This window comes from Oryctolagus cuniculus, chromosome 15, assembly GCF_051225735.1.
Source record: "Oryctolagus cuniculus isolate XC-2025 breed Fujian yellow rabbit chromosome 15, ASM5122573v1, whole genome shotgun sequence".
NCBI lineage: Eukaryota > Metazoa > Chordata > Mammalia > Lagomorpha > Leporidae > Oryctolagus > Oryctolagus cuniculus.
In genome coordinates, this window is record NC_142881.1 from 30,002,518 (window position 1) to 30,019,447 (window position 16,930).

At 45.3% G+C, this 16,930-nt stretch overlaps 1 protein-coding gene across 3 annotated transcripts in view; it reads left to right on the plus strand.

The window, feature by feature from the left end:
* DNMBP (dynamin binding protein) overlaps positions 1-16,930 on the plus strand; it is a 119,043-nt gene that overhangs the window by 49,865 nt on the left and 52,248 nt on the right. For all 3 annotated transcript variants that reach the window (XM_051824072.3, XM_051824073.3, XM_002718639.6), the window contains one exon: positions 3,300-3,422. In XM_051824072.3, the coding sequence (XP_051680032.3) occupies positions 3,300-3,422 (123 nt within the window). The remainder of the gene's footprint in view (positions 1-3,299; positions 3,423-16,930) is intronic.

The window sequence follows — 16,930 nt, forward strand, 5'->3', positions numbered from 1 at the left end:
TGAGGAATCTCCAGACTGACTTCCATAGTGGCTTGACCAGTTTGCATTCCCACCAACAGTGGGTTAGTGTCCCTTTTTCCCCACATCCTCGCCAGCATCTGTTGTTGATAGATTTCTGTATGTGAGCCATTCTAACCGGGGTGAGGTGAAACCTCATTGTGGTTTTGATTTACATTTCCCTGATTGCTAGTGACCTTGAACATTTTTTCATGTGCCTGTTGGCCATTTGGATTTCCTCTTTTGAAAAATATCTATTGAGGTCCTTGGCCCATCTCTTAAGTGGGTTGTTGGTTTTGTTTTTGTGGAGTTTCTTGATCTCTTTGTAGATTCTGGTTATTAACCCTTTATCTGTTGTATAGTTTGCAAATATTTTTTCCCATTCTGTCGGTTGTCTCTTCACTCTCCTGTTTCTTTTGCAGTACAGAAACTTCTCAATTTGATGCAATCCCAATAGTTGATTTTGGCTTTGACTGCCTGTGCCTCCCGGGTCTTTTCCAGAAATTCTTTGCCTGTGCCAATATCTTGAAGGGTTTCCCCAATGTTCTCTAATAACTTGATGGTGTCAGGTCGTAGATTTAGGTCTTTAATCCATGTTGAGTGGATTTTTGTGTAAGGTGTAAGGTAGGGGTCTTGCTTCATGATTCTGCACGTGGAACGCATCATGCTGAATGAAATAAGCCAGTCCCAAAGGGACAAATACCATATGTTCTCCCTGATTGGTGACAACTGACTGAACACCAAAAAGGAAACCTGTTGAAGTGAAATCGACACTATGAGAAACGGTGACTTGATCAGCATAGCCCTGACTGTTAATGAACAACTTAATACATTATCCCTCTTAGTAGTTTTTTTTTTTGTCTGTTCTACTTAATATGACTGGTTTAATTCTGTAATTAATACACAGTGATTCTTAAGTGTTGAAATTTAACTGAAATGTGATCCCTGTTAAACATAAGAGTGGGAATAAGAGAGGGAAGAGATGTACAATTTGGGACATGCTCAAGCTGACTTGCCCCAAATGGTAGAGTTAGAAACATACCAGGGGGACTCCAATTTAATCCCATCAAGGTGGCATGTACCAATGCCATCTCACTAGTCCAAGTGATCAATTTCAGTTCACAACTGATCATAATGAAAGGACTGAGAGTCAAAGGAAGCACATAAACAAGTCTAGTACCTGCTAATACTAACCGATAGAATAAATAAAGGGGAGAGTGATCCAACATGGGAAGTGAGATACTCAGCAGACTCATAGAATGGCGGATGTCCTAAACAGCACTCTGGCCTCAGAATCAGCCCTAAAGGCACTTGGATCTGGCTGAAAAGCCCATGAGAGTATTTCAGGCATGGAAAGCCAAGACACTCTGGCAAAAAAAAAAAAAAAAAAAAAAACCAAACCAAACCCTAAATGAAAGATCTCTGTGAGTGAGATCCCAGTGGAAAGAACAGGTCTTCAAAGAAGGAGGTACCTTTCTCTGAAGGGAGGAGAGAACCTCCACTTTGACTATGACCTTGTCTAAACAAGATAAGAGTCGGAGAACTCAAGGGGCTTCCATAGCCTTGGAAACTCATGACTGGTGCATAGGGAGATTACTGATGCCATAAACAGGAGTGTCAATTTGTAAAGTCAACAACAGGAGTCACTGTGCACTTACTCCTCATGTAGGATCTCTGTCCTTAATGTGCTGTACATTGAGACTTAATACTATAACGAGTACTCAAACAGTATATTTCACTTTGTGTTTCTATGGGGGTGCAAACTGTTGAAAGCTTTACTTAATGTATACTAAACTGATCTTCTTTAAAAAAAAAAAAAAAGAAGAAGAAGAAATTATCAATTCCCAACTTGACTCTCACTGGGATTAAACATGACAATAGGTCCGATCTGATTTTATCATCATTTAAAAAAATCATCTATTATTTTTCACTTTATGTTTCTGTGTGGGAGCAAACTGTTGAAATCTTTACTTAATGTATTCTAAGCTGATCTTCTGTATATAAAGAGAATCAAAAATGAATCTTGATGTGAATGGAAGGGGAGAGGGAGTGGGAAAGGGGAGGGTTGCGGGTGGGAGGGACGTTATGGGGGGGGAAGCCATTGTAATCCATAAGCCGTACTTTGGAAATTTATATTCATTAAATAAAAGTTAAAAAATAAATAAATAAATAAAAAAGCTAAAAAAAATATATGCTAACATCGGTTTCTTTCATCAGTTGGCCTAGGGAAGGGTGGAAGTGTTGCCACATCATGCAGCTGTATTAATCCAGTCCATAACTTGCACATACGTATGTAAGTCTGGGTTGCAGTAAGTGAAACAGCCCCGAGAGCAGACTCCACTGACACTCCAGCGCAGTGAGGAGATAATTAGATCACTTCCCAGTAGCCACAACATCCCTGCTGAGACCAAACTGATGAGTAGGAGTTAGATGGCAAGGCAGAGGACAGGCACAGGGGAACACTTCACCCTGAAACAAAAGAGAACATGGAGGGGCTGAGGGAAGTTGAATAAGTCATTAAGCATGCGTGAGGTGGTGAGCAGAGGCTGATCATGGAAGATGGAGGGAGGAAGCCCTGATGAGAAGTTAAGGAAGTGAGAAACCCACTGCTGCAGATTGACGGGCCAGAGGAGGGGGCAGAGCTGAAGGCAGGGCGCAGGCCAGGGGCTTATGCGGTTGTCCAGGGGAGAGAGGGTGCTTGCTTGGACCACGGGGCAGCTCTGGGGATGAGTGGACAGGCACGGAAGTTGTTTTGAAGGGAGACTCAGTCAGGCTTTCTTATTCTTTCCAACTGCCAGACCCTGCCTTTCTACCACCACTCATTAAAACCCTACTCATCTTCAGACTCAAATGCTGTCTCTCTCATATAATTTTTGTGTTATTTCTGACCTATTATCTGTCTTCTCTGATCTTCTGTAGCAGTTTGTGTCCCTATGTTGTGACACTGGATCTCAAGATTGAATTACTTTTCTCTGAATCAGACTTTGTGTGTGAACTAGATTCCACATCTTTGAAGACTGACTGTTTATTCACATCTCCGTCCGCAGTGCGTCTCGCATAGAGTGGCGCCTGATGAATGCTTGCTGAATCGAATCGCGGTCTCTGGGTTCTGCACACATCTTACTTTGGGTGCTGTACCTTTTCTACAATAGAGGCTCCAGTCGTAAATACGGAGTGCATTTTCAATTCAGGGCCTATGAATGGGCTCAGAAACAAGTTTTTGTCCGTTCTCATAGACAGAAAAACAAGTTTCAATATTAAGAAAAAAATTCAATATCAATGTGTGTTTGCTTTATTTTCAGGACAGTTCCCTAGCAGTTTTGTGGAAATTGTAACCATTCCAAGCCTAAAAGAGGGAGAGAGGCTGTTTGTCTGCATCAGTGAATTTACATCCCAAGAGCTGAACAGTCTTCCCCTCCACCGAGGTAAGCTCATCATCCAAGGGCAGGCTGTTTGAAAGTGAGATCGGGGAAGCCTGCATATTTGGACCACTAGATCTTAAAGTTTTATGAGTGACTAAATTCTAGACAGTCCTCAGCCATACCAAGGATAGTGCTGACCCTAATAATGACATGCTTTAGTAGCCTTTTACAATTTCCATACATATTCTCATTTTATCTTCCATACAGACTTGGGAGAAAGCAGAGTAGGCATTAAGCACATGTTGGGACAGGCAATTGGCACAGCACATGGGATGCTGCTTGGAAGGCCCATATCCCATATCAGAATGGCTGGTTCAAGTCCAGCCATTCTGATTCAAATTCTTATTGGTGTGCTCCCTGGGAAGTAGCAGATGATGGCTCAAGTACTCAGATCCCTGCTAGCTACATGGGAGACCTGGATTGAGTTCTGGGCTCCTGGCTTTGGCCTGATCCAGCCCTGGCTATTGCAGGCACTTGGGAAGTGAACCAGAGGATGGAAGATCTTTGTCTTTGAAAGAAAATGAACAAAATTTTTAAAACTAGATTTTATCAATTAATTTAGAGACCATTAGCTGTAGATATGAAGTTTTGGCCTCACAATGTGAACTTACCTTATTCTAAGTCTAGAACTATCTTTCCACTGCCCACATGCAGTAGCTACTCTTCAGACTATTTTTTCCCATAAAAGTGGATATGGCTTTGCCATCAACATTATTGTTTATTAATACACAATGGTGGGACAGAGCATTTGGATATTAAGAGACAAGTAGCCCCATCTTCTTACTCTGCTATTGGATCATGTTGTAAAAGTTATCAGAACAAGCTTAAAAGGAGTGACTGAAAACTGGTATATCTCAGTGCTGTTCCGAGTATTTCTTCTTGCCTGCTGTTGTACATAGGGACTTATTCTTTTTTTTTTTTTTTTTTTTTTAAGTCATTTGAAAGGCAGAGTGAAAGAGACCTAATATCTACTGGTTCACTCCCTCAATGGCTGCAACAGCTAGGTATGGGTCAAGCTGAACCAGGAACCAGGAACTCCATCTAGGTCTCCTACAGGAATGGCAGGAGCTCAAGTACTTGGACCATCTTCCACACCCTTCGCAGGTGCATTAGCAGCAAGCTGAAGTAACCAGGATTTAGACCAGTGCTCCAGTATGGGACGCTGGGATCGCAAGCGGCAGCTGAACCTGCTACACCGTAGTGTTAGCCCCCACTGGAACTTCTAATGATAAACCATCTTAACAAGTATACTTGATCTAGTTTGTACATTTTCGCAGAAACACAGAAACCAGTAGTATTCCACAGACCAAGGCCTGTGTCTGATCAACAACTGGTCATGGTGTTAGCTATGTTTGCTCTTTTGAGCGTGGCAGTAAAGGGAGAAGTTTAATTTGTTAAACCATACCCATTCCTGTGTGCGTGTACAAGAAAATATAGCAAACGTCTTTACCTCTTGGTCAATGAGAAGACAAGAATACTGTATTTTGACCTTGATCCTCCAAACCTAGTTGGAGAATTTCTTGCGTGTCATTTTATACTTAGCTCTGCCTGTGTTCTGTATTCTTCCTTGCCAAACAGTGATGGAAGGCAGACAGAGGCAGCTGCAGAGATTATAGCTGGGCCTGTTATGACCTGTGCTCTCCCAGCAGAGGTCTGGAGTCCACATGAGGAGGCCTCAGATAACATAGAGAAGGGGCACATGTGGGTCACCACAATGGCCTAGCAGGAAAAGCCTCTGCTGGCTTGATGCCCAGCTGCTCCACTTCTAATCCAGCTCCCTAATAACGTGCCTGGGAAAGCCGCAGACAATGGCTCAAGTGCTTGGGCCGCTGCACCCACGTGGGAGATGCAGATGCAGTTCCTGGCTTTGGACTGGCCCAGCTCTGGCCATTGTGGCCATTTGGGGAGTGAACCAGTGAATGGAAGATCTCTCTTTTTCTTCTTTTCTCTTTAACTCTGCCTTTCAAATAAATAATCTTTAAAAATAAAAGGGGCGGGGGGGGGGGGACAGGGGTACACGGGCTTCCACCAGGGCTATGCAGAACATGGGGGTGGCATGGGCTTTTCCTTTTCTACTCCTGGTTCCTTGAGTAAATAGTGGGCATGAGAAGCAGTGTGTCCACAACATAATGAGGAGTTTGAGGATGTGGCTTCTGGAATTATCTTTTCTCTCTCATAATTGAATGCTGTGTAGTCCTGTCTTGGGTACTAAAAATGGAGATTTTCTGTTGAATGCCTGCCCTGGGAAGACTGATCTAATGTAATCTGTCCTAAACTTGCTTTGAAGTTCAAATTCACCTGGGGAGTCCCAGGGTCAACTGCGAAATTCTCTGGGAGCACCTGGCATTAGCCTCTCAGCTGTGAATCACCTGTACCGAGACTGACTCAAGGTCAGGCTGAGTCCTTGAATCCATGGATCTCATCTTGATGACTGGTTAACCAGTTAAGTCTAATAAGCTTCAAAGTGTGAGTCCACAAGGAGACGATGTGGAGCAGGGGCGTAGGTAAGGAAGCAGAGCCTAGCTGGAGGTGTCCTGTTGGTGGTGTTGGCTTGTTCTCTTCTCTGTGATACTTGGCACTGCCGGTAAGCACACATGCCACTCGGCCCTGTCCTATGTCTTCTAGGGCTGCGTGTCTTCTGATTTGAAAATACAGGCCTTTGAGGAGAGGCAAGTTAGGTTTGCCAACAGTTTCTTTTTTTCCTGGGAAGCTTAGCTTGAGCCACAGCAATAATTCCTCTTTCTGTACATGACAGGCCACCTCAACAGGCATTAATTAATTTTCTTAGTTGGAAACAAAATCACTATAAAATGGAAATGTTGTTTTAGACCACATATAGTTTATTAAGCTTGTGCTTCTGCTTATTAGACTGAAAAGTGTTTTTTCCATTAGCTCAGCATGTCAACTCCTGAGTAGCCTACATTCCTTCCTTCCTGTTCTCTAGCACTGTTAATCCTGATGCCTGTTATTTCTTTATCTCTGCTTAGTAACCCTCAGTGTAGCTTCTCTTCTGTGTAAACAAAACTTTGGGAAGATGTCAGGGAGGGATTTGGAAACCTCAGGAGTTTGTGGGATAATGTTTGAGAGCTGTTATGGTTTGCCACACTACCTTTTTAATCAATTGTTATGTATTTACCTTTAAGATATATAATTAGCATTCGTAAGAGGAAAATTATACACACACAAATGAATATAATTTATATACATACATACATTTGTGTGAGGGTGTTTTAGGAAGTTTGTGGAAAATGGAATTAAAAGATATATTTAGCCGGCGCCGTGGCTCAATAGGCTAATCCTCCACCTTGCGGCGCCGGCACACCGGGTTCTAGTCCCGGTTGGGGCGCCGGATTCTGTCCCGGTTGCCCCTCTTCCAGGCCAGCTCTCTGCTATGGCCAGGGAGTGCAGTGGAGGATGGCCCAGGTGCTTGGGCCCTGCACCCCATGGGAGACCAGGATAAGCACCTGGCTCCTGGCTCCTGCCAGGATCAGCGCGGTGCGCCGGCTGCAGCGGCGGCCATTGGAGGGTGAACCAACGGCAAAGGAAGACCTTTCTCTCTGTCTCTCTCTCTCACTGTCCACTCTGCCTGTCAAAAAAAAAAAAAAAAAAAAAAAAAAAAAAAAAAAAAGATATATTTTACTTTGGTAGAAAAAATTTTGATATCCATGCCTGCCTCTTTGTCTCTTCCTTCCTTTCTCTTTATTTTTTAAAAATATTTATTCACTTGAAAGGCTGAGTTACAGAGAGGCAGAGGCAGAGAGAGAGAGTGAGAGGTCTTCTATCTGCTGGTTCACTCCCCAGAGAGCTGCAATGGCTGGAGCTGTGCCGACCTGAAGCCAGGAGCTTCCTCGGGGTCTCCCACACGGGTGCAGGGGCCCAAGGACTTGAACTGTCTTATGCTGCTTTCCCAGGCCATAGCAGAGAGCTGGGTCGGGAATGGAGCAGCTGAACTTTTTGAAGACCTTTCTTTTTCAGATTTTTTTTACACCAAAATAATCTTTTCTTTTTCTTTTTTTTTTTTTTTTTGGCCAGGCAGAGTTAGACAGTGAGAGAGAGAGACAGACAGAAAGAGTTATAGACAGTGAGTGAGTGAGAGAGAGAGAGAGAGAGAGGTCTTCTTTCCGTTGGTTCACTCCCCTAATGGCTGCCACGGTGGCACTGCACCCATCCGAAGCTAGGAGCCGGGTACTTCCTCCCGGTCTCCCATGCGGGTGCAGGGGCCCAAGCACTTGGGCCATCCTCCGCTGCTCTCCCAGGCCACAGCAGAGAGCTGGACTGGAAGAGGAGCAACCAAGACTAGTACCCGGCGCCCCAATCAGGGCTAGAACCCAGGGTGCTAGCACCACAGGTGGAGGATTAGCCAAGTGAGCCATGGCGCTGGCCCAAAATAATCTTATCTTTAATTCCATTATCCCATGAGCTTTTTGAAGTACCCTCATCTTAAGAGCAGGCATTATGGCTTAGGGGATAAGAATTCTGATAGCCCTAGATTTAAATGCAATGCCACCTGTAAATAGTTACGACCTTGGGCTGAAGCCTATTTTCATGTCTGAAAATTGGAGTAATAATGCATATTTCAAAGTAGTTGTGAGGTTTAACAGAGGTAACACTTGTAAACCATGTGGCAAAGGTTAGCACTCAGTAAACGTTAGTTGTTTTTCCTGGTCTTGTCCAGGATTCCAGAGTTCCTTGTTGGACTCTGTGAACATTGTTTCCCCGATAATCTGAGAAGGGTGTGTGTGTGTGTGTGTGTGTGTGTGTGTGTACATTTCCCAGGGGGATTTGAGCTGGAGTCAGAACCACCAGTGGTTCTTCCAGCAGGTGTCACCCTTCCTCCTTTTCCTAAAGCCACCCCATTGTTTTGGACCTTTCTGGAAGAAGGATCCCTAGAGGTGGTCATGCCACTGACTGTCCTAATAAAAGAAAAGTGACAGGGGGCAAAAGCAACAAGCAGAAACAATAGAGTATGACAAGGAAAGGACAGAGAAAGAAGAGATGGACAGAATTAATGTGTTGTACAGGGATCACAATAATTGTCCCACATAACACAGAATACTTATGCCCTGTCTAGAACTTAATATGTCTAGGCCACAACCCCCTGCTCCAAAACAAAGGGCCAATAAAAAGTAAGTTGGTAAGTTGATTTATCAATAAGTTGTTAAATGGTGTTTACCGGTCAGAGCACGTGTGTCATAAAATTGCAGTGCGTGCACATGAGAGCTCAGGATTAAAGTTCTGATATGGCTCAAATGGAAACCTAAATAAAATAGTCTCCTGGGTTCAGAGGGGCACAGGAGGAGTCAGTGAGGACCAAATACTGCAGGGTCAGCTTATATCAGGCTGCACTCATTCTTTTTTTTTTTTTTTTTTTTTGCTAGAGTTCAGTTTTTTGTTCGGATATTTACATTTTACCATTTTTAAATGACTAAAATAATTTTGGAAATGCTCTGAGAGTTGGCATTTTAGGAAATTCTTAAGCTGCTCAACAAGTACATAGTGACTTTTTTTTATATAAAGAAAGTAAAACCTTCAGTTTTCTTATCTTCGGCTTGAAAGGATCGTGATGTCCAGTTAGAAGCCTATGAAGTGATGACCAGGGACATGAGGCAGGGAAGGCCGGCCAGGCTGTCCTCGGCTGCAGAGGGACCGTCCCCTCTTTTGCACTCATTCTTATGATTTCATTCGCAACACACTTCCTGTTCTAATAGAACCTGTCCCACCAGAGGAGACGGCACTGTTGCCAGGATCAACTGCATGAGCCAAGGGCTCCCTCAGGGTCACCACAGTTCCTGATTTCTGTTCTCAGAATCTGGCCTGGCTATGCCAGGAGCCCCTCAAACTGTGTTTCAGAAATCTGTGGGTGACCACTAGGTGACCTCTGTCCCTAAGGAATTCACTGGGCTCCCCGGGGAACAGCTCACGTGCCTCCTCCTGATGGCCGTGAGACTCATGGGGAAAACTCAGTAACAGTCAGCAATTATAAAATAAGGTCTCGAGGTAAACAGTGTCTGCAGTGCTTTTCAGGGCGTAAGCTGTGATTTTCAAAAATTCATCTTTATTAATTGGAAATAACCAAAGAATGACCGTCTGCCAGGTAATAACTCTTATCAAACAGTCTCTCTCTGAAAATAGAGAGGAAAACAAGCCCTTTTGTATGAGTTCATGGAGATCTGGCCAAACAAAGAAAATACCATAATTCTGCAACTTGAAGAAAGCCAGTTCATTTCGAAGGCAGTAGCGTGGGAGTTAGGGCATGCTTAGTCTTCCTGTGCAGCAGGAGGCCCTTGTGTCTGAACTGTCAGTCACCAGGGAGTTCCCTGTGCTAGGGCTTGTGGGCAGGGAGTTTAAAGCACCGTCATTCTCAGGATCTCAAGCACTGACTGCAGAATATTTAACTGTAAATGAAAGGATTTTAGAAACATAAGACCAAGACTCTATTTTTCAGGAACATCTCAGTAAAATAACACCAAATCAGTGAAAATATGTTGGGTACCTATCAGTAAGTCTACAACTCTGCATTAGTGTTGTGTAGTGTGTACAGAATACAAGTGTCAGAAGTAGGGAGAAAGTGATCATTAGGCTGCAGATAGCCAAAGTGAATGTGTGCTTTGAAGGTTCTTAGAGAAGCATGCTAAGGTTTTGGATGGAGAGAGAGTACAGCGTGAGTAAAAGTTTGGAATGAATAATGACATGGCTTTATATAGGACACAACAGAAGTTCTTCTTGTATGGAAGAGGGTCTCATGTCATAGATCACATGGGGTAGTTGGGGAAGGGGAGAAGTTGTGACTGGATAATCATGCATGCCAGCTTACATTGGGGTGGGAAGAATGGAATAGCCTTTTGGTAGCTTTGTAAGTAAACCTCTTCTGAGAGTGTCCAAAGCAAACATTTTTTTTTTTCTAGGTGCTTTATTAATTGACCTTTTGATATAAAATGACCTATTAAATTTGCAAAATGTGGTTCTTAGTGTTGAGGTCCATAGGACAAGCTACGAAGTCTTCAAACCCTGAGCTGAACTCCACGAGCGGTTATTTGGCTTTTGAATCAGTTTTTCCATGTCTAAGAGGTAGTGGCAGCAACAGCGCCCACCTTCTGGGCAGCTTATTTCTTGGCATGATGACCTTGTAAGATTGCCGCAGCTTCCTCCACCTTGGAGCGGAGAAACTCGGGACACTCCAGCATGTGCAGCAGCTCCGAGTTGTCCATCTCCAACAGCATTCCCGTGATCTTGCCCGCCAGGGTTGAGTGCATCATTTGGATGATCGGGAACAGTCGTTCTCCCAGCATCCGTTTCTGCTCCTGGGGGGATACTAGGCTCGCTCCTGTGGCTGCGTCCATGCGGTGACCCGGTGAGGCAGGGAGGTCCGAGCTGGCCTCGTTCGTGAGCCTAGCAGCTAGCACTGGCTGTTGGCTGGGGCCAAAGCAAACATTTTTAAAATATATTCTGGGTAATAAGAATAGGGTTATTGGAGCCTGGTGTTAAGGTACACTGCGTGGAGCCACTACCTGTGATCTCAACATCCCACATCAGAGCACTCGTTCCTGTCCCGGCTGCTCCGCTTCCACTCCAGCTTCCTGTTAATGTGCCTGAGAAGGTAGAGGGTGATGGCCCAAGTACTTGCCCCTTGTAAGGTTTTAAGAAAGACCCAGATGATGTTCCTGACTCCTGGCTTCAGCCTGGCCCAGCCCTGGATGTTGCAGCCATTTGTGGAGTGAACCAGCAGATGGAAGCACATGCTCTCTCTTTCTCTCTGTCTCTCCCTTTCTCTGAGAAATCTTAAAAAAAAAAAAAAAAAAAAAGGCCATTGAGTGCTTGCTGTGCAAAAGACATTACAAACTTTTAAAACACAAGAGAAGTGGTTTCTGCCACTAAAGAACCTATTACCCACTTGGAAAGATAGGACAGAATTTTTTAGGAAATCAAGCAAAAAAGCCCAAATTTGGAATGCACTTGACCATAATGACTCGTATGATTTTGCTAGGTGTTTTGCTGCTTCTGATCCATTTCATTTGGGTTAGTTGCATTCCTTGAACAATTCTGCTCATGAGAGGAAAGTGGACTCCAGTACTAAGTGAGAAGTTAAAAATAAGATCAAAGTAGATGATGCATGTGGGCACCGGTTCGAGTCCCAGCTGCTCCTCTTCCGATCCAGCTCTCTGCTGTGGCCTGGGAAACCAGTAGAAGACGGCCCAAGTCCTTGGGCCCCTGCACCCACATGGGAGACCCGGAGGAAGCTCCTGGCTCCTGGCTTCGGATCGGCACAGCTCTGGCTGCTGCAGCCATCTGAGGAGTAAACTAGCAGATGAAAGATGGAAGACCTCTCTCTCTCTGCCTCCTCTCTCTCTGTGTTACTCTGACTTTCAAATAAATAAATAAAATCTTAAAAAAAGAAAGTAGGTGATGGACAAAATGATGAGGCTGTAATTAGATAATTCAGTTTTAAAAATAAAACAATTGATACGCAATCATAATGTTTCAATTGAGGAAAATCATATAAGATTGAATGTTAGGGCCGGCACCGTGGCTCACTTGGCTGATCCTCCGCCTGCGGCACCAGCACCCCGGGTTCTAGTCCTGGTTGGGGTGCCAGTTCTGTCCCGGCTGCTCCTCTCCCAGTCCAGCTCTCTGCTGTGGCCTGAGAGTGCAGTAGCAGATGGCCCAAGTGCTTGGGCCCTGCACCCGCATGGGAGACCAGGAGGAAGCACCTGGCTCCTGGCTTCGGATCGGCATAGCGCACCGGCCGTAGTGGCCATTTGGGGAGCGAACCAACGGAAGGAAGACCTTTCTGTCTCTCTCTCTCACTGTCTAACTCTGCCTGTCAAAAAAAAAAAATTTTTCCCATAAACAGATATATTTTTTTAATGATTTATTTATTTACTTGAAAGGCAGACATACAGAGAGAGAGAGAAGGAAAGACACGGATAGAGATCCATCTGCTGGTTCACTCCCCAAATGGCCACAATCAGCCAGGGCTGGGCCAGGCCAAAGCCAGGAGCTTCATCCGGGTCTCCCACATGGGTGGAGGTGTCGGGGTCTCAAGCCCGAGACTGGCCCCTGACCAGCAGGGGCCACTGCAGACACTCCCCAACAAGGCAAACGGGAGAGGTAAGGTGATGAAGACACCACAAGTATCCGTGAGTTCTGTCAAAGCAGGAACCGCTTTATTGAGGAAGTGTACAGGCTTATAAAGCTCACGAAGGACATGTGCAGTAGGGGAGCCAATCAGAGAAAAGGTCCCGCAGGCATGGGTGGACCACGCACAGGGGCATCTTAAGTGAGATATAGGGATCACGCACTGTCCATGTGTCCGGAACTAAAGCGGACCTATCCCTGCTGGTGGTCTGATCTTAAGTAGCTTAACCACAGCAGCTGCAGACACGCCCCTCAAACATCAGCCAGGCGCCATATTGTAATGGAGATTTTAGGCAATGCCAACATGCAGGGGCCTAAGGACTTGGGTCATCTTCCACTGCTTTCCCAGGCGCATTAGCAGTGAGCTGGATCAGACGTGGAGTAGGAGCCGGCGCTGTGACGTAGCGGGTAAAGCCTCCGCCTGCTGTGCCAGCATCCCATGTGGACACCGGTTTGAATCCCAACTGCTCCACTTCCAATCCAACTCCCTGCTAATGTGCCTGGGAAAGCAACAGAGATGGCCCAAGTCCCTGGGCCCCTGCACCCACATGGGAGACCCAGAAGAAGCTCCTGGCTTTGGATCGGTGCAGCTCCAGCTGTTGCAGCCATCTGGTTAGTGAACCAGTGGATGGAAGACCTCTCTCTCCCTCTCTCTGCCTCTCCACCTCTCCTCTCTGTGTAACTGATTTTCAAGTAAAATAAAATAAATCTAAAAAAAAAAAAAATGGAGCATCCAGGACTCAAATCAGCACCCATATGGGATGCTGGCACTGGGGCAGCTTTACCTGATATGCCACAGCGCTGGCCCCTGCACAAAATGTAAAACAACTAGAGCTCACTTCTAATCTTTGCTGAACTCTTTCACTGCCTTTTTTTTTAAAATATATCTTATCGCTCTCTTAAGTTTTCTTCTGCTGCTATCCTCTTATTCCTTGCTTACTTCCTGCAGAGCCACAACACCAGCCCCTAGAAACAGCTCTTATCCTTTCTTAAAAATGTATTTTTTTGTTTGAAAGGCAGAGAGGGAGTTTCCATCTGCTGGTTCACTCCCCAAATAACTAGGGCTGTCAGGCCAAAGTCAAGATCTTGGAACTCAATCCAGGTTTCCCACAAAAGTGGCAGGGACCCAAGTACCTGAGCCAGCACCTGTCGTCTCCCAGGTGCCCATTAACAGGAAGCTGGGGCAGAAGTGGAGGAGCAGGGACTTGAACCAGGCTTTCTAACATGGTGTGCAGGCGTCTCAAGCGCCACACCAAATGCCACCCCAGCGTTAACCTTTCTTCAGCTTCTTCAACATAAGATAGATGCTACCTGGTTAGCTTGTATTTTGTAAAGAAAGCCTGCGCTATTGGTTATTTTCAAAGGCCAAAGTTCTAATTTCTGGAAACTGATTTTAATATCCCATAACATCTTTTCAGGATAGGGATAGTTCAAGAAGCCCTCTGGAGAAAATGAAGGAAGAGCTCATTGCCCATACTGTGCACTTCCACCCGAGAGCTCTTTCCTGCAGACTTCTTACTGTGCAGATTTGATGATGAATGAGATGTAGTGTGGGAAATTAGGTCCATGGGGAGCCCTATCCAAAGGGCTATCTATATTGGACCTCACATGCTCCTTGATCACTTATAGACTGATCTAGTCGCATGGGATGTCATAACGTTGTTTATACCAACACTTATGTATTAAACAGTTGGACTTCAGGATCCCTATGTGTCCTGAGAAGTTATTGAGACCCCAGAGAGAGCTTCTGCTTTTGGCTATATTGGTTGATACATTAACTATTAAAAGTGGGAATTTGAAAAATATCAATTCATTTAAAAACTCATCACATATTCAGCATAAAATACATGTTTTTCTGAAAAATAAAAATAAACTATAGTTTTCCAATTGTACATTTTATTATTATTATTATTTTGACAGGCAGAGTGGACAGTGAGAGAGAGACAGAGAGGTCTTCCTTTGCCATTGGTTCATCCTCCAATGGCCGCTGCGGCCAGCGCGCTGCAGCCAGCGCACCGCGCTGATCCGATGGCAGGAGCCAGGTGCTTCTCCTGGTCTCCCATGGGGTGCAGGGCCCGAGCACTTGGGCCATCCTCCACTGCACTCCCTGGCCACAGCAGAGAGCTGGCCTGGAAGAGGGGCAACCAGGACAGAATCCGGCGCCCTGACCGGGACTAGAACCTGGTGTGCCGGTGCTGCAAGGCGGAGGATTAGCCTAGTGAGCCGCGGCACCCGCCTACATTTTATTATTTTTTAAAGATTTTGTTTGTTTATTTGAAGGTACAGTTACAGACAGAGGGAGAGACAGAGAGGAAGGTCTTCCATCTGCTGGTTCACTCCCCAAATGGCCACAATGGCTGGAGCTGAGCTGATCTGAAGCCAGGAGCCAGGAGCTTCTTCCAGGTCTCCCACATGGGTGCAGGGGCCCAAGGACTTGGGCCATCTTCTGCTGCTTTCCCAGGCCATAGCAGAGAGCTGGATCGGACGTGGAGCAGCCGGGTCTCGAACCAGCGCCCATATGGGATACCAGCACTTCAGGCAGTGGCTTTACCTGCTGTGCCACAGTGCCAGCCCCCTGTTGTACATTTTACAAAGTCTTTTTAATGTTTGGCTTAATAGAAGACACCCGGATTCTCATATCTGCATCTGTATTCAATCTGTAGTCTTGGTTGAAGTAATGAAAAATGCCCTGCCTCATGCAGATACAGGAGGAGGGTTTCAGTAGTCTTGTCAAATAGTAGTGTGTATTCTTCTGATACCACATCAAAATGCAACAAGTGGTAGTTTCTTTTTTAATAAATAAAAGGTTTATTTATTTGAAAGGCAGAGTAACAGGAGAGGGAGAAACAGAGAGATCTTTTAGGGCTAGTATTATGGCATAGGTTATGCCTCTGCATGCAGTGCCAGCATCTCCTGTGGGCATTAGTTTGAGTCCCAGCAGCTCCACTTCTGATCCAGCTCCCTGCTAATAGCCTGCGAAAGCAGCTAGAGGATGGCTCAAGTGCTTGGTTCCCTGTACCACGTGGGAGACCCAGAAGAAGCTCCTGGCTGCTGACTTCAGCCTAGCCCAGCCCTGGCTGCTGCAGCCAACTGGGGAGTGAACCAGCGGATGGAAGACTCCCCTCTCCCTTCTCCCTTCTCCCGTCTCCCCTCTCCCCTCTCCCTTCTCCCCCCTCCCACTCACTCTCTCTCTCTCTCTCTCTCTCTCTCTATGCCTCTGTCTCTGCCTCTCTGTAATGCTGCCTTTCAAATAAATAAATAAATCTTTAAAGAGAGAGAGATCTTTTATCTACTAGTTCATTGCCCAGATGGCTGATATGGAGCTGGCTGGGCCAGGCTGAAGCCAGGAGCTAGGAACTTCATCTGGGTCCCCATGAGGGTGGCAGGGGCATAAGTACTTGGGCCATGGTCCACTGCTTTCCTATGAGCATTAGCAAGGAGGTGGATTGGAGGTGGCGCACCTGGGTCTCAAGTGGCGCTCCCATATGGGATGCCAGTGTTGCAGGTGGAGGCTTAACCCATTGCACCACAACACCAGCCCCAAGTGGTAGTTTCTTATGGGTTAATTGCAGTATAGGATGTGAAACTATATCAGTAAACTTTTCATATTATTATAGAAAAATCCATTGTCTGTCTTGCTTTTGGGATAACTCTTTTAGCCATGAATACACTTGTAACATCATACATTGGTCACTGATTCATTGAGTTATTCCATTTTTCCAAATGTTAACCATTTCATTATATGGTATAAAAAATAGATCAGGACTGATTAATACTTGAAGGAGATAGGATATTTAAAAATGACATTTGTTAATATCTCTAGTGAGCTCATTAGAAAAATATTAGCGCATGAGAAAGCTGTCAAGCTCATGATAGGCGACACAAGTTTTCCAAAAAAATTTTTAAATATTTATCTTGTTTGCTTGAAAGGCACAGTTGCAGAGAGAGAGGGCGAGACAGAGCAGTCTTCTCTCCGCTGGTTCACTCCCCAAATAGCCACAACAGCAGGCTGGGCCAGACTGAGGCCAGGAGCCAGGAGCTTCTTTGTCTCCCACGTGGATGCAGGGGCCCAAGCACTTGGGCCATCTTCTTCTACTTTCCAAGGAGCATTAGCAGGGAGCTGGATTGGAAGTGGAGCAGCCAGGACTTCACCTGCCATGCCGTAATGCCTGTCCCATTTTTCAGAATTGTAATTTTTGCTTGGAAGTTGAGATTTTATCACTGGCAACACATGCTGTTGCTTGCTTTCCTTGAAGTTACAGACTCACTTTCATTTTGGAGAAAACATCTGCCTAGTAGCCCATGCTGAATAACCAGAGTTGTCCGTCCATCGTTATTTCACATGAAACAATGTACCGTGGAGAAAAGTGACTGGT